Below are 17348 nucleotides of genomic sequence, written 5' to 3' on the forward strand. Positions count from 1 at the left end.
AGGAAATGTTTTAATTTCGTCTCGTTTGTTTCTAGTGTATAGAAATGAGGTGCAGGAATCTGTATCTATAATCTCTAGTTCAGGAAGATAAATAAATGGGACTCAATCCGAAAAGTTTGGATTATTAATGGAAATATCATCATTTATATACCTGTACGTGAAATTAAATTATCAAGCTTTTTGGTCTTCTTGTTCTTTGTAAGTGTCTGCAGTGCTCAGTGCCATGTTAAAATAAGAAATGGTCGATCGGATGAGAGTAAAGAGATGCACAGTTAGTTCCCATATAAAAACCGACAACCTGATAATAAATTATGCCTCTAAAAGAAAAAAAATATGTTGGCCAATGAAAAACTCCAGCATACTTATCCCAAGGTTTAACATAGCAATACAAATATGGTTTTCATTGCGCGTCTCTCGTCCCAGTATAAGCCATGTTACAAGGGTTAGGGTTCGTTTGGCTGCATGAGATGCACAAATACGAAGACATGTCTTGTCGAAACGGTGGCGTTATATTCGATTTTTCAGGGATTCATAGCTGATCTGTCGCAAGTTCTCTGTACCTATCCGGCACAACAAAGGCCTTAATTTCCAATGGCATTCCAAATTGGCAAGATTTCATTGCTGTTGACGTGCTTTGCATTTTATGTTTGTAACACGAATAAATTTATATGTGTTATATATTTCATATAAAGATTATGTCTGTTTGTTTTGTTCACACATTATTGTCAATATTATAGAATTTTATGCGACTGTCATACAACATGTACAAGACACGAGAGGTTAAGCTAGCTATACAACCCGGTTTAATCCACCATTTTCTACATAAGGAAATGCATGAATATGACAATTGTTTTCCCTTCTATTGATGAGTTTGAGCTTTTGTTTAATCATTTGATAAGGGTCTTTCCTTCTTGAAATTTCCTTTGAGTTCGGTATGTTTGTTAATTAAGTTTTTATTCATTCGTTTATATACCTGGTTGTGCTAAACACATCCAGTGTAACAAAATAAAAATTATGATATGTATGTTTACTCGTGTGGATGACGGATGAAATAGTATAAATAAATGCATCATTTATTTTTTTCAATAGCACTTTGCTTTCTATTCCGCTTATTTTAGAAGGTATGGGTACTTGACTTCTTTTAGAAATTTTTGCATTAATCCATTTTCATGCTTTTTTGCAGGAATCTATAGTAGATAGAGAGAAACCGCAAATAGCAAAATGTGATCAACTAAGTAAGATAAAAAAAACCAAGGTAAATAACTAAAATCATAACCCAATACTCTAAATAGCAATCTACAGATGGGTGCGGTCCTAACCTGTACACAAGTTAACTTTGAGCAGACTTGTTGACTGCTTTTCAAGTTAACTTGGGAAATTTTAAGCAGACAAGCAAGTTAACTTTTTCGTTGGTAGACCAGACTTACGGTCTGCTTTTAAGGACTGCTGCAGACCTATTGACAGGTCTGCTCCAGACCAGACCTGTGGACAAGTCTGCTTTTGACCAGTCCTGAGGACAGGTCTGCCCCAGACCAGACCTGTGGACAGGTCTGCTCCTGACCAGACCTGTGGACAAGTCTGCTATTGACCAGACCTGGGAACAGGTCTGCTTATGACAGATTACCGTGTTTATGACTTTTGATATCAGACCTGAGTTTTTAATATGTAAACAATAATCACATCGTTCTTTTTTCCCTGTATAGCGAATTTCTTTACTCGTTAGACTCTGTCGATATTATACACATTAAAAAAAAACCTTTTTCCATTTCATGTATTCTTATATACATTAAACAATGGCTATAAATTTACACACTTGTGATCACATACAGCTATCATTAAAGAAAGGAACGTTTTTATTTAATCAGAAGGCGGATAGAAAGGTTATCCCAACGCATCGGAACAATATTTTTATGTCATGGGATATCAACATCATTGTCGACGTTGCTTCGTTCCCCATTTTTTACCGTCTCTTCCTAAATTAAACTTTATGCATTACATGGATATTTCATCGTAATTCACCTTGTTTGCCTTGGATTTACGATTCTGTTTTCGACAAAATATTCTAACGAAAATTGTACAGTGTCCGGATACATAAGGTGTTGAATAATTATGAACAATCTCGTCAATTTCGTCAGATTTGTCTTTACGGATTAAAAATGATGATATGGGACTTCTAAAACAATATACTCGTTGTGCACATGAATGAAATAGTTGCCACTTGAGGTTTAGCTACAAACAAAATCAATCAACCGACATAATGTACCAACAGTATACTATTCCCAGAAGAGAACTTCTTAATATACTTTTCATTATAAAGTAAAAATGAAATCAGACATGTCAGTGTTGGATGATGCAGTCAAATAGTTTTGTTACACACACCATCCTGAACTACTAACTTTAGTGATGGTCTAATATTATTAATACAAAGATGAAATGCTGACAATCTAAATTGATGCGGAAAAGATATTGCATCCATTGTTTTCCAATATTGCTGTCATTTGTATTATAATACAATACATCCTGACATAAAAAAACTTCTGATTAAATATAATGCAGCCATATAGATTTACATACTAAAGTGCAAATATAGTCAGTTTTAGTTGATACGGTCATAACATTTTGCTATACCAGTCAGCCTGAGGTATCAAAAGTACTGAAATTTTGTTACATATCAATATATTGAGAAACAGGAGAACATGCTGGCACTCTAAATTTATGCGGACAAAAATTTGTAGTTGTTGTCTTCCAATATTGCTGTCATTTGTATTATACATTAAATCCTGACATAAAAATATCATTGAATTATTATGCGGCTATAAAGATTTACATAATAAAGTGCAAATATGGTCAGTTTTGGTTGATGCGGTCTAATAATTTTGCTATACAAGTCAGCCTGGGGTATCAAAACTACTAAAATTTAGTTATGTATCAATATATCATGTATATTGACCAAAAGGAGGACATGCTGGCACTCTAAATTTATGCGGGCAAAATTTTGTAGTTGTTGTGTTCCAATATTGCTGTCAGTTGTATTATACATTAAATCCTGACATAAAAATAGTTGCTGATTTACTATGTGGCTATATAGATTTACAAAATAAAGTGCAAATATGGTCAGTTTTGGTTGATACGGTCAAATAATTTTGTTAGAGGAGTCAGCCTGGGGTATCAAAACTACTGAAATTTAGTTACGTATCAATATATTGAACAAAAGGAGGACATGCTGGCACTCTAAATTTATGCGGACAACAATTTGTAGTTGTGTTCCAATATTGCTGAAATTTGTATTATACATTAAATCCTGACATAAAAATAGTTGCTGATTTACTATGTGGCTATATAGATTTACAAAATAAAGTGCAAATATGGTCAGTTTTGGTTGATACGGTCAAATAATTTTGTTAGAGGAGTCAGCCTGGGGTATCAAAACTACTGAAATTTTGTTACGTATCAATAAATTGAACAAAAGGAGGACATGCTGGCGCTCTAAATTTATGCGGACAAAAATTTGAAGTTGTTGTGTTCCAATATTGCTGTCATTTGTATTTTACATTAAATCCTGACATAAAAATATTACTGAATTATTATGTGGCTATAACGATTTACATAATAAAGTGCAAATATGGTCAGTTTTGGTTAATGCAGTTAAAATAATTTTGCTATACAAGTCAGCCTGAGGTATCAAAACTACTGAAATTTAGTTATGTATCAATATATCATGTATATTGAACAAAAGGAGGACATGTTGGCACTCTAAATTTATGCGGACAAAATTTTGTAGTTGTTGTGTTCCAATTTTGCTGTCTTTGTATTATACATTAAATCCTGACATGAAAATAGTTGCTGATTTACTATGTGGCTATATAGACTTACAAAATAAAGTGCAAATATGGTCAGTTTTGGTTGATACGGTCAAATAATTTTGTTAGAGGAGTCAGCCTGGGGTATCAAAACTACTGAAATTTAGTTATGTATCAATATATCATGTATATTGAACAAAAGGAGGACATGCTGGCACTCTAAATTTATGTGGACAAAAATTTGTAGTTGTTGTGTTCCAATATTGCTGTCATTTGTATTATACATTAAATCCTGACATAAAAATAGTTGCTGATTTACTATGCGGCTATATAGATTTACAAAATAAAGTGCAAATATGGTCAGTTTTGGTTAATGCGGTCAAATAATTTTGCTATACAAGTCAGCCTGAGGTATCAAAACTACTGAAATTTAGTTATGTATCAATATATCATGTATATTGAACAAAAGGAGGACATGTTAGCACTCTAAATTTATGCGAACAAAAATTTGTAGTTGTTGTGTTCCAATATTGCTGTCATTTGTATTATACATTAAATCCTGACATAAAAATATTACTAAATTATTATGTGGCTATAAAGATTTACATAATAAAGTGCAAATATGGTCAGTTTTGGTTAATGCGGTCAAATAATTTTATTACGTATCAATATATTGAACAAAAGGAGGACATGCTGGCACTCTAAATTTATGCGGACAAAAATTTGTAGTTGTTGTCTTCCAATATTGCTGTCATTTGTATTATACATTAAATCCTGACATAAAAATATTACTGAATTATTATGTGGCTATTAAGATTTACATAATAAAGTGCAAATATGGTCAGTTTTGGTTGATACGGTCAAATAATTTTGCTAAACGAGTCAGCCTGGAGTATCAAAAATACTGAAATGTTGTTACGTATCAATATATTGAACAAAAGGAGGACATGCTGGCACTCTTAATTTATGCGGGTAAAATTTTGTAGTGAATGTTGTCCAATACTGCTGTCATTTGTATTATATATTCTATCCCGACTTAAAAATATTTCTGATTTACTTTACGGCTATATAGATTTACATAATAAAGTGCACATATGGTTAATACGATTTAAAGAATTTGATATGTATTGGAATATATATTCAGCTCGTTAGCATTGTAACCATTATCGTTTTTTCTAATATATAGAAAGGCAGATCACGGATATATTTGTATATAAACAAGCAAAGTTTTATGTGGCACCCGTCGTGTTGCTCATGTTATTACAAATCTTTATTACAAATATTTACAAATAGATCACTTCAACACGGAGCTACATGTATTCAATCATGTTTATATCACGGAAGTATTAAATTGACTTTATTTTTTTATGTTTATACCAAGAAACAAAGACATTAAAAGATATTAAAAAAAATCGATGTAGAGCGGTCCTGGTTACAAGTTAACTTATTGTTGAGCAGACCAGTGCAAAAGTTAACTTGAGATCAGGTCTGGTTCGATCGGAGTTGTCAAAATCAAAGTTAACTTGTGTTAACTTATGACAGAACTGGTTTCGAAGTTAACTTATATCAATAGCGGACCTGTTTCCTAGTTAACTTTTTCGGCAGACATAAAAACAGTCCTAGGACCAAGTCCTCTATTCAAGTTAACTAGATTGTGGTCCTAGGACTGGTCAGAGCAGTCCTAAATCCTGTCACAGTTTAACTTTGACCAGTCCAAATGACTGGTTATCAAGTTAACTTGCTGTACAGGTTAGGACTGCACCCATCTGTATGACAATTCAAACTTTTTTTTGTCATTTTGGCGAAATCTACATATATAGTAGACAGAGAGAAACTGTAAACAGCATAGCAATTAAACAAAAGTCTGCCACCAGAATCGTCAGTCGATTGCTGATAGGATTAATTGCACTTTAATGAAGATGTGATATTTTTTTTATTATTATCGTGAAAATCTGGTCGGCTTGGCAAATCTAAGAATAAGTCACATTGTTTCTTTTTTTTTTTTTTTAATTTTTTCTTTCTTTTTTTTTTTGATGGAAATCATTTTTTATTTATTTAAAAAAAAAATATATAAAACAGACGTCACAGGTGCTCTGTATGTTTTTACAATCACCCTTGCACTATCCCTCAGTTCTCCGGATCGGAGATTTTGAGACTTCAACTGCAAGTTTCAGAATAAAAAACATGTTTCGGCGACTGTGTTTTGTTATAGAGAACATTCAAATAACTGTTCCGTAGGGATGGCGCTCATTATTTCAACGGAATGGACCGTTATTTGGATTTCGCTTAATTGAAATACATATTGAAAATGAATTTACCGGCTTTAAAATCTGAATAATATCATATTCAATTTTCAAAAAATTTTCCTTTGAAAAAGGTCACCAATGTAGTACCTAATAATCCGCAGACAAAATTCAACGTTCAAGCTGACCATTTACCCAATAAACGGAGTAGTTAACGGTTAAGTAATCAGGGTGTGCTCGAATATTTGTAATTTCAGAAACAAAATGTTATTTTATATTATCGTGCAATCGACAATTCTACTATACCGATAGATAACATAAAGTGATAAACGTAAAGTGTACGATCGTGTCTTTAGTTTTCTGTGTTGTGTCTTGTGTACTATTATTTGTCAGTTTGTCTTTTTCTTTTTTAGCCATTGCGTTGTAACGAGCGAATGATCATGTTTACTTATCATTTCAAACTTGGGTCCTCAACGCGGTCCCAATTTTAGTCATGTCGATTTTATTCAAAAAGAAGTTCAATAATTTGGATGAGTTTAAGGTTCAGTGTTAATTCACCGGATCATTACAATATTCTATTGGGTAATACATGAACAAAGTGATGGCATGTCCCCGTAATTCTTCATTGGTTTTTCTTATTACGACAAACCATAACTGATATATCAATAACTACGAAGAAATGATTTGAATGATAATAAAATACACATTTTCCATCGAATAATTTATCATTTTTCATATAATGACGACTACATTTTTAGAATAATGGTTTCTTAACAAACGCACATTGTTCGATAAATCAAATATATTTCAAAGAATTGTTTTTTTTTAATTCTAAAAGACTGTATTTCAATGTAATAAATATGTTTCCTTATATAAGAACATTTCATGTAAAATAAATCGTACTGAATATAAAAAAAGAAGATGTGGTATGATTGCCAATGAGACAACTCTCAACAAGAGACCAAATGACACAGAAATAAACAACTATAGGTCACCGTACGGCCTTTAACAATGAGCAAAGCCCATACCGCACAGTCAGCTATAAAAGGCCCCGAAATGACAAATTTAAAACAATTCAAATGAGAAAACTAACGGCCTAATTTTTGTACAAAAAATGAACGAAAAACAGATATGTAACACGTCAACAAACGACAACCACTGAATTACAGGCTACTGGACAGGCACATACATACAGAATCTTTTTTTCCAAAGCCGAATGCAAATGTTAATTGAGACTTCAAAATATAGGCGGGAAATACTAAGGGGACATGCTATTCAGTGCAAACTGAATGTAATTTTAAATGGTGATATTGGTGATGAATACCATAATCTCCTCAAATGCAACTTTTTTTACAACAGAAAGAAAGAAATACTTAGATCAAAAATTCACAAAACATTGTAATGTTTTAAAGTTTAGGGAATTTATGAATACACCTAAACAATTTAAGCTTATAAATTTGTGCAACTTTATAAGAGTTATAAACAATAAAGTGGATTCTCTCAATTAACCTTCTCCCTCCTCTTTCATATTTTAAGGTCTTCCATTTATTAATTATACACTTCACTTTTTTAACATGTAAACATATTTATGTATTTCTATTGTATTTCCTCAACATATGTACCTTTGTTACATATGTTCTTCTAATTTACTTTGTATTTACAGCGGGTTATCAGAATAAAGTATATAAAAATGTAAAAATCTTCCCAATCTTCAGACTAGTAACAATAAAGGGTTTTGTTTGTTAAATAAACATGATAACAAACATTTCTTTTTCAGTCTTTTAACTCAGTAAAACATTACTTTAGAATTTCATTAAACAATTCAAGATTAATTACGTAATTAATATTATCTATATAAATGTAACATTTGCCACTGGACAAATCATACAAACAGTCAATGAAATTGATAATGCTTTGCGTTTGTGTCGAAAATTGAATAAAAACTCTGGCAAGTATTTAGCAGTACCTTTATTTTAATTCTGATTTCACCAACTAGAAAAATATCTCGTAATATTGTGTTAAGATTATAACCAACCAACTATATTAAAATGACTGAATAAGTTATATCAATCCTTGAACTTTTTGTTCTAAATCAAAAATTATTGTAAAAACTAGCAAGTAACGTTTAAAGGAGGGACAAAAGATACCAGAGGGACATTGAAACTCATAGATCGAAAATAAACTGACAACGCCATCGCCAAAAAAAGAAAACGACAAACAGACAAATAATAGTACACAAGACACAACAAAGAAAACTCAAGACTAAGCAACACGAACCCCACCAGGTGCCCCAGAAGGGTAAGCAGATCCTGTTTCACATGTGGCACCCGTCGTGTTGCTCATGTTATTACAAATCTGATACAAAGTCTTATTTGGTAGGTCATATTCGTAAAAATAGGAATTGTAGTTACGGAATAAGGATCCTATCCGTTATCATCTGTGAAACGGATATTCCATTACGGTCAATTGATTCGTGATGGCGTCCGTAAAATTTACGAAGGGATGATTTCAACTGCACAGTTTGGAACTCTTGGTTTAATAGCTTCCTTGTGAGCAACAACCCTCTATCAAGGAAATCACGATAGGAAACGCAAGCCCGGGAATATCGTACCAATTGGGATACATATACTCCGTATGCAAGCGCAGCTGGAATGTTGCAACATAAAAATTGAAAGTTCACAATTGGTAAGATGAAACCATCTCTTTTGTCGTAAAATTTTGTTTTCAACTGACCCTCATTGTCAATTTCTAAATGTAAGTCAAGATATGAGGTAGACCTAACTGTATCTGTTGTATCCTTTATCTCTAGTTCGATGGGATATATGCGTTCACCAAAGTCACCAAATTTTGAATTGTTTAGTGAGAGAACATTATCTATATAGCGGAAAGTAAAGTTAAAGGATATTGCTAACTTTTTTTACTTCTTCCTAAGAAGTTCCTGTATGAAATCAGCCTCAAAAGAGTAAATGAACAAGTCGGCAAGAAGAGGGACACAATTGGTTCCCATGGGAATGTCGATAGTTTATTGAAAAACACGTCCTCCAAACGTAACAAATATGTTGTCAATCAAGAAATCTAGCATCATGATAATGTCAGTTTCAGAGAATTTTTTGTTTGAATCAGAGTGATTTTTTACAAGTATCAATGCTATTGTATCATGTTCATCCAACAGATATCCCTTGTTTGGTTAATGTATTCATATGCAACAAACGTCTTCACTGTACAACATAAAATGCTTCATTAAAATTTTAAGTAGATAAAGTCCTAAACGGTTAAACAACAAAACAGCAATCTGTTTAAGTGAGGTGTATTTTCTCTTATTTTCATTATTGTATTATATCTGTTTAATATTACACAAGTATACAAATAAGTAAGTAGTTATCAAAGGTACCAGGCTTATAATTTGATACGCCAGACGCGCGTTTCGTTTACATAAAACTCATCAGTGATGGACAGATCAAAATAAGCATAGTTAATATTGTGTAGATGGTAAGAGGAGGCACGCATAAATAAAAACACGTTCTAAACTAGTTTGCGATGTGGTATGTGTTTTGCTCATTATTAAAAGCCTGATCGTGACTTATTGTTGTTAACCAGCTTCTACGTTTTTTTTTTGTCTCGGGTAGGTAGTTGTCTCATTGAAAATAATACCATATCTTCTTCTTTTTTATATTGTATCTATAAATTATTTTTGTAATATCGTATTCGTATAAAATATAAGAAATTCTATCAATTACATTCAACCCAATATATAATCTATCTTCCTGGTCAACATTTGTGACGAGAGTAATGAGATCAATTTATTGACATTCAATTCTTTTTTTACAGTTATCGTCCTTTTTAATGTTCTATACGGAAATAGATTACTGTAGAACCTAAACATAGAAAGTAAGGTAAGAATTCAAAACATTCTACCATCAGCAAATGATCAATAATAGAAAATTAAGTATATGATCACTAACGTTATTTGTGCTTAACATGTTAAATACATTGGATTACACATATTAAGGTGAAAAACTGTAAACTATTTGCATCAGTGAGTTCTAATGGTGGTATTTTACTTTCGACCTAATCTATATTGTTAATAATGAATGCACTTGACGTCTGGACACATCATAAACTATTTTAGGATTTGCTTTCTATTCGTTAATTTTGCCATGACATTATTGATAAACATCTGAAGGATTATAACTGGACTTCAATCTAGGTTAAAGTCGTATATAGATAACTGCTAGTAGTTCTTTGTTAATTTATTTATCATTGTCATTTTGTTTAGTTTCTTTTGTTTCCTATTCTGACATCGGACTCGGACTTCTTTTAACCTGAGTTTTACTGTGCGTATTGCTGTGTATTTGTTTTTTTCTACATTGGCTCGAGGTATAAGGGGAGGGTTGAGATCACAAAAAAACATGTTTACACCAGCCGCATTTTTGCGCCTTTCCCAAGTCAGGAGCCTCTAGCCTTTGTTAGTCTTGTTTGATTTATAATTTTAGTTTCTTTTATATATTTTGAAGTTAAGTATGACGTCAATTATCACTGAACTAGTACACAAAAGCTGAAAAACGCCTCTGTGTGCGGGATTTTCTCGCTGTATTGAAGACCCATAGGTTGCCTTCAGCTGTATTCTGCTCTTTGGTCGGGTTGTTGTCTTTTTGACGCATTCCCCATTTCCATTCTCAATTTTATTATATTTCAATGTTCACCTTTAATACTCGACTTCCTTAAACATAAATGAAACTAATGCAATAGCTTACAGAGGTTAAAATGAAAGTTCCGCTTAATTATTTTTAGCATTACGTTTTTTAAAGTAGACATGTCTGAACTTTTACAATTTTTCGTATCTATCGAAATAAAAGAGGAGAACGGACAGAATGTTGAACACCGGACAAAATATGCTAGCAGTGTCATCGGAGACAAAGCAAAATATAAATTTAGGGTAAGATATGATGCTACCACACTTTATTGCACAATTCGAAACATCAACAATATACTATATTAAAAACAATGAAATACAAAACATATGTTCTTTGTACAAAAAAAACTGGTATTACAGCTTTCAACAGTTTAACATATGCCATCGATGACAAAGTTGATCTAAGAATTAAAGCATGGTAATAAAAACAAAACTGTGATTCAATTGATCAATATAACATTATTCAGAATAATTTAAAGAGTTAAACCTATTCAAGACTATACTATATTAACAATAAAAGATTCAAAGTTGCTGACATTATCGTGGAAAAAACAACAACAAAAAACATAGCAAAACAGAAATTCAAAAATGCATGCCCACAAACAACTTCTATGTTAAATCCTGTTTAATTGGGTTTCGCTCTTAGTGATGTTAGTTTTTGTGGTTTGTTTTTACGTTTTCTTGTTATTCCTAATTTTTTTTCTATTGAGGCAAATATTGTACGAAGGAGTTTGGCTTGTCAATTTACTTCAGTTATGAAATTTGGTTTACATATAAATGTTATTTAAAACTTAAACGTAGTTATGGCAATCATATTATGTATATATAGTTATAAGTTAATAAAGAAACAATTCGTTATAACATGCATAACAAATAATTTCAGGTTATTGGAGAAGCAAAGATTATTGCAAGTATGTTCCTCGAAATTGAACTGGTGACCGTTCAAGCTTTATATTCTTATATTCTAACATGTTTTAATAGTCGATTTTGCCATATCGTTGTCAGTTTATTTCAATTCGTGATTTTTTTAAATGACCCCTAATTATCGATCGCCTTTCACTGCCAATAAAAAACGTTTCAAAGGAATTTGGAAAAAAAAATGAAAATCAAACGACTGTGAAAGGAAATCGGTTACTTCTGTGAAAAATGCCAACGAAAGAACAAATACATCATGCAGAATTGAAAAGTATTTCACAATTGAGATAAAGATGTTGCGAATCCTCTGTTTAAGACTTATGAACCCCTTCATAAGGGAAATGCAGTAAGATATTTAAGATATCAAAAATGCATAGAAAGTGAAAAGGATAGAGATGCCACTTAGTATGTATACAACGATCAAAATCTGTCTTAGCAATTATAAGCATATACATGGAGAAAAACAAAGATGTTGTAGAAACTCCATAAAACAATTTGTACATGAGACCCACAGTTTGTGAACAGGGTGGTTAAGATTGATTCCACGGGCAGTATTTATTGTCAAGTACACCTTATAATAAATATGGTGATGTGGTATTATTGCCAATGATACAAGCATCCACTAAATCAAATGACGAAGATGTTAGCATAATGGTTTCGCTGTACGACTGTCAACAATGAACAAAGTCATACTGCATACAGTAGCCAATAGTTATCAAAGGTACCAGGCTTAAAATTTGATACGCTAGACACGCGTTTCGTCTACATAAGACTCATCAGTGACGCTCAGATCAAGTTGAAGAGCATTGAGGACCCAAAGTAAAATGACAAAAATTCCTAACTACTAGGAAAATTCAAATCGGAAAGTCCCTTATCTTATGGCATAATGAGAAGCTCAAACACATTAAACGAATTGAAATCAATTATTATATTCCCGACCTGGTACAGGGTTTTTCTTATGTAGAAAATGGTAGATTTATAGCTAGATTGATTTCTGCTGTTGGTTAAGTATCTTATTTCTCTTCATTGTTAGTGCTTTCAATAATATATAACATTTAAGATTTCAGAACTTGCATATAAGTCTTTTCTCAAACCAGATTGCTTTTGGGGGTTAATAATTGTACTTCAATAATAGTAATATATTGTTAGTATTTATTTATTCGTTTACGTTTTGTGATGTTGTACACCTTATCAAAGTTTAATAGTTTAAAAGACGTTTATTGGGACCATTTGAATTTGATGATCTTGTTTATTTTAAAATCGTATTGATGAAAAGAGACATAGATATAGGAAGATGTGGTATGAGTGCCAAGGAGACAACTCTCCATCCAAGTAACAATTTATAAAAGTAAACCATTATAGGTCAAGGTACGGCCTAGTTCATTTAGTCATGATATTTTATTTTCTTTTAATCATTTAGTTTTTGAAGTAAAACATTATTCAGTTGTGAACACGGTTACTTCTGATATCATAAGGAATGGTTTTTGTAATGTGACATGTACATCTCTAACTCCTTTGGAAAGTTGGCTGAAACTGTTTGGATCCAGCAGTTCTCAATACAACTTGACACACACATTAACTGGAATCGATGTCTTATGGTTTGAAGTTGGATATCAACATGGTAAAGTAAAATTCTGACTACTATCTCCTCGTTAATTTTCAATTTAGAAAAAAAAAATGATATGTTTTATATGTTAGTTTATTGGGGTGATAAACTGTTACACAGTGCTTAATTTTTAACAACTTTCACTTGTTGAACCACGTCAATTCAAAGTTATAGAACATATCTAAAGCCATGTCAAAAGGTGGTATGTAAACAGCGGGTACAGTCTCTGAACTTGCCATCGGATACGGTGAGTATTTTAATATAGGAATTTGTTATATTATTTTGTAGAAAATTGGTGAGTTAATGAATTATGTACTTAAAAAGTAAAATCGCAAAAATACTGACCTCCGAGGAAAATTCAAAATGGAAAGTTCCCATTCAAATGGCAAAATCAAAAAAACAAACACATCAAACGAATGGATAACAACTGTCATATTCCTGACTTGGTACAGGCATTTTCTTATGTAGAAAATGGTGGATTGAACCTGGTTTTATAGCTAGCTAAGTCAGGTTTAGGAATTTTTTGTCAGATGTTCAGAATCCTTGGTTTTTTCCTACGTGTGCCTAAGTTGTAATAAATTGTCTTGTATTTTCTTGTCTTATCTTGGAAAGGAACTCCATAATCTATTTCTTGTGTTAGCTTGTGTTGTTCCTTAATTAATGCTTTTCTGACTTATAGTATCAAATTTGAATTATAGAATTGTCTAACTTCGCTTAAGAACTTTTTTTCTTGGACGTTTGTAATGCTGTTTTCTGTATACCTTTTGTTTTGCTTCTGATACCATATGTGACTTTATAACCAATCAAACTAGTCTAGTATCGCAATATTATTGACCTACCTGACTTTTATAATCTCTCTTATGGTTGTCGTAAGAAGGAACCAGGTACAGATTGTGATTTGTATTGGTATCGCTCAAACACATAAAAAAAATGGATAACAACTGTCATATACCTGACTTGGTGAAGGCATTTTATTGTAGAAAATGGTGGATTAAAACTTGTTTTCTAGCTACTGTAATGCTGCTTTCTGCGATTTTTCTTTTGTTTTTCTTCTAAAACATTATGATACTTTGTAACTATTTAAACCAGTTTAGTCTAGCAATATATATCACAAAAACAACTTTTGCTGGTATGAACATTTGTTTACCAAGGAAATTTGTACAGATGGAAGATAACGATTTCATGCAATTGATCCTTTCGAATAATGAATAGGAACTCGCATTTTCTTTTAACTTCCGGTTCCGTTAAATATATGATGTCCTCTCCATGCACACGTACATGTATTAATGTCTGTACGTATTTATAAATTCCTAACTACTTTTAAACTGTACGTTCGTTGAAAGATTAACATTTTTTCGACAGGACTATCACATGATGAATTTGATATATTATGGTATAGAGGAACTCAGTCAATGATACATCAACTTAGACAAGGCCAGATTGAGATAGAGATTTTTAAAGTTCTAGGTGAAAGACGGGTATGATTGTTATATATATTTTCTGTTCTGTTATTATTATCTATATTAATTTCCAAAAACATCACACCACGACAATTTCTATTTCTACGAATACATTCAGCTCCATCACTAACTTAACTTCGTCCACGATCTTGACCAGCAGCACGTTATCTATTTATTCCTTCACCAGAACGTGTCGACCGCTGAGTAATAAATATTTAGTTCATTTTCAGTAAATCATTTACATGTAAAACATGTCGCAATGTGACAACCTGTGTTCAACATTCTCGTAATTGACAAAGATTGCAATTGTACCTGCCGAAAGTTGGTCACATTAACGGTGTCAATCGAAATAAATATGGTATCAAACAATCATTTCATTCTTTCAACTTTAAACAAAAAAAAATTTCAAATGAATTGTCAAATGTTTAACTATTTTTTGTAATGTTGGTTACCAAGACAGTTATGTGAGTCATTGATCTGAAATCTTATAATAGTCCAAAGTATGGAGGAAGGTATGGACAGCCACATTTCAAGTTTGTGGCCTCGTTATAGATAAAAAATAGGTAAAATCATTTTTAACGTATTTACATTACCGGATCCAATCACTTCCCGCAACATTTCGTTTTAAAGTTTCGTCTGAAAATCAGACATTATTTATACGACAAAATTGAAAATGAATTGTACCAGGAAGTTGGTCAAATTAAAAACAATCAATCTTTTTATGTATTGGTCGGATTTGAACAGGAGTATGTTTAGCAGTTCTATTAAATGCGTCAAATTGGAATGCTAAAACAAATATGTTTAACAAAAGTTCCAATCATAAAGTAAACTATTAAAGTAGGCGCCATCAAGCACTCCTTTGTTATTTATGAAACCCAACTACTAGTATTCATTGCTGACAGATCCTGTTATATTCTTGCTTGGATGATGTAGCTTAAGTTTCAAATAATATTTTTTATTTTAGTTTTTAGAATTACACTTGGCAGAACTGTTCGATTTTTTTTACTTAAAGCTCTACAAATTCATAATCGATTTGACTTTTAAGTAAAAGATTTACACTAGTTTTTTTCTGCTTCTTATTGTATCGATTTCAGTGACAATGTTAGACTTTATTTGAATTTATTTTTTCAGAATATTGTCGAGACAAAATAAAACCGGTCTGCTTTTTGTCAATACTTTTCAACTTCGCGATTGATTATGGCCTTCCGATGATTTTAATTGTAACACCGTGTACGAGTCTTTTTGAACGAAACCTTCGTCAGGCTTAATAAGTATATAGATATACGCATCATTTCGTATCCTTGCTGAAGTTTTATTTCAATTATCAAGTCAAATATTTAAGTGATGGACAGCAAGCACTTAAACTGTCCATTGATGACAGCGTCCGTCAATTTCGTGGTTGAATAATGGAGCCAAAACTGATAGTACTGCCTTCGAAAAATATTAAGCAGAACGTTGTGAAATTGTTGGTTTTTAGAGCTCTAAAACTTCGGAAATGTTTTGGCCTTCAGACGGGTTTAAATCAAGTACCACTTAGTGTCTATTCTAAACGAGACGCGCATTTGACATGCAATATTATTAGCGAGTTACGCATTGTCTCTCAGACATCGCATAATTCAATTTCAAAGTCTCAAATTTGACAAAAGTACTGTATATGTATCTATTAGAAACGCAGTGTTTAACAAATTATATGCCAAATGTATCTATTATGTAAATTTTACCGATGTTGTGCATCATATAAAAAGACCGAATCATAAAAGGTCGTGATAACATATACATTACTTTAAAAACTTGTCACTTTTTTGTTTGTCTTTTTTTTCAGTTATATGGCTTCACCTGTAAAAAACCGTATGAAGACTGGGAAACCCATTTGTGGAATTTTCAAGCGGAAGACAAAATATACAAGAATGCTAAACTTGTTACGGAAATATGAGAAAACATGGAAAGCCAAGTTTTCATCAAACAATGTTATATTCGGAATATATTTGTTAAATGTATAATGTAACTTTTGCATTTTTTTTTTATTTTCTTTTATTTTGCTACAATTATTGTCATCTTTATGTATTTATGCAATCAACTTCATTTTAAGAAAACTTTAGACATGTTTTACACCACACAATTAACTCAGATTCATATAAATCTGTGCATCCGGAAAAAATACAAGACATGTCATATACTATGTAAACAAATTTAAATGAGCTAAATGTTTTAGAACATTATTTTTTTTCGCAAATTTGATTAGAGAACATCCTCAAAGTTGTGCTTGCATAAGTTCGTTTTTCTAAATGCTTTTCATGACTATACATTTTTGAATACTAGAATTTGAAACTCTAGTTAGCTATATACTCAGTAAATCTCTAATGGTATAGTACTACAATTTCCAAATCTGAGAGGGGCCTCGGTGACCAAGTGGTCTGAGTAGTTCTACTTCTGTAATCACTAGCCAGTCAACACTGAGGTGGTGAGTTAGAAACTCGCCCATGCGAGTGCACTCGACTCCAATATTTATTGACTAGGATTGTCAGCTTTCCTATCGAAGGTCGATGGTTTCTCCGGCTTCCTCAACCACCAAAAACTGGTCGCCTCGAAATAGCCCAAAAGTGGCGTTAAAACAATAACAATCCAAAAGAA

General features: G+C 32.1%; 1 protein-coding gene across 5 annotated transcripts in view; it reads left to right on the top strand.

Annotated features, from left to right (window-relative positions):
• The window catches only part of LOC127723549 (uncharacterized), a 180844-nt gene that overhangs the window by 51928 nt on the left and 111568 nt on the right, over positions 1-17348 (top strand). For 3 of the 5 annotated variants that reach the window (XM_052230212.1, XM_052230209.1, XM_052230211.1), the window contains exon 3: positions 11620-11647. In XM_052230212.1, coding sequence (XP_052086172.1) covers positions 11620-11647 — 28 coding nt within the window. Of the gene's footprint in view, positions 1-10853; positions 10980-11619; positions 11648-16539; positions 16732-17348 lie in introns of those variants that run through there. The other 2 variants (XM_052230216.1, XM_052230217.1) reach the window with 2 other exon arrangements.

Source organism: Mytilus californianus, unplaced genomic scaffold (genome assembly GCF_021869535.1).
Source record: "Mytilus californianus isolate M0D057914Y unplaced genomic scaffold, xbMytCali1.0.p SCAF_13, whole genome shotgun sequence".
Classification (NCBI taxonomy): domain Eukaryota; kingdom Metazoa; phylum Mollusca; class Bivalvia; order Mytilida; family Mytilidae; genus Mytilus; species Mytilus californianus.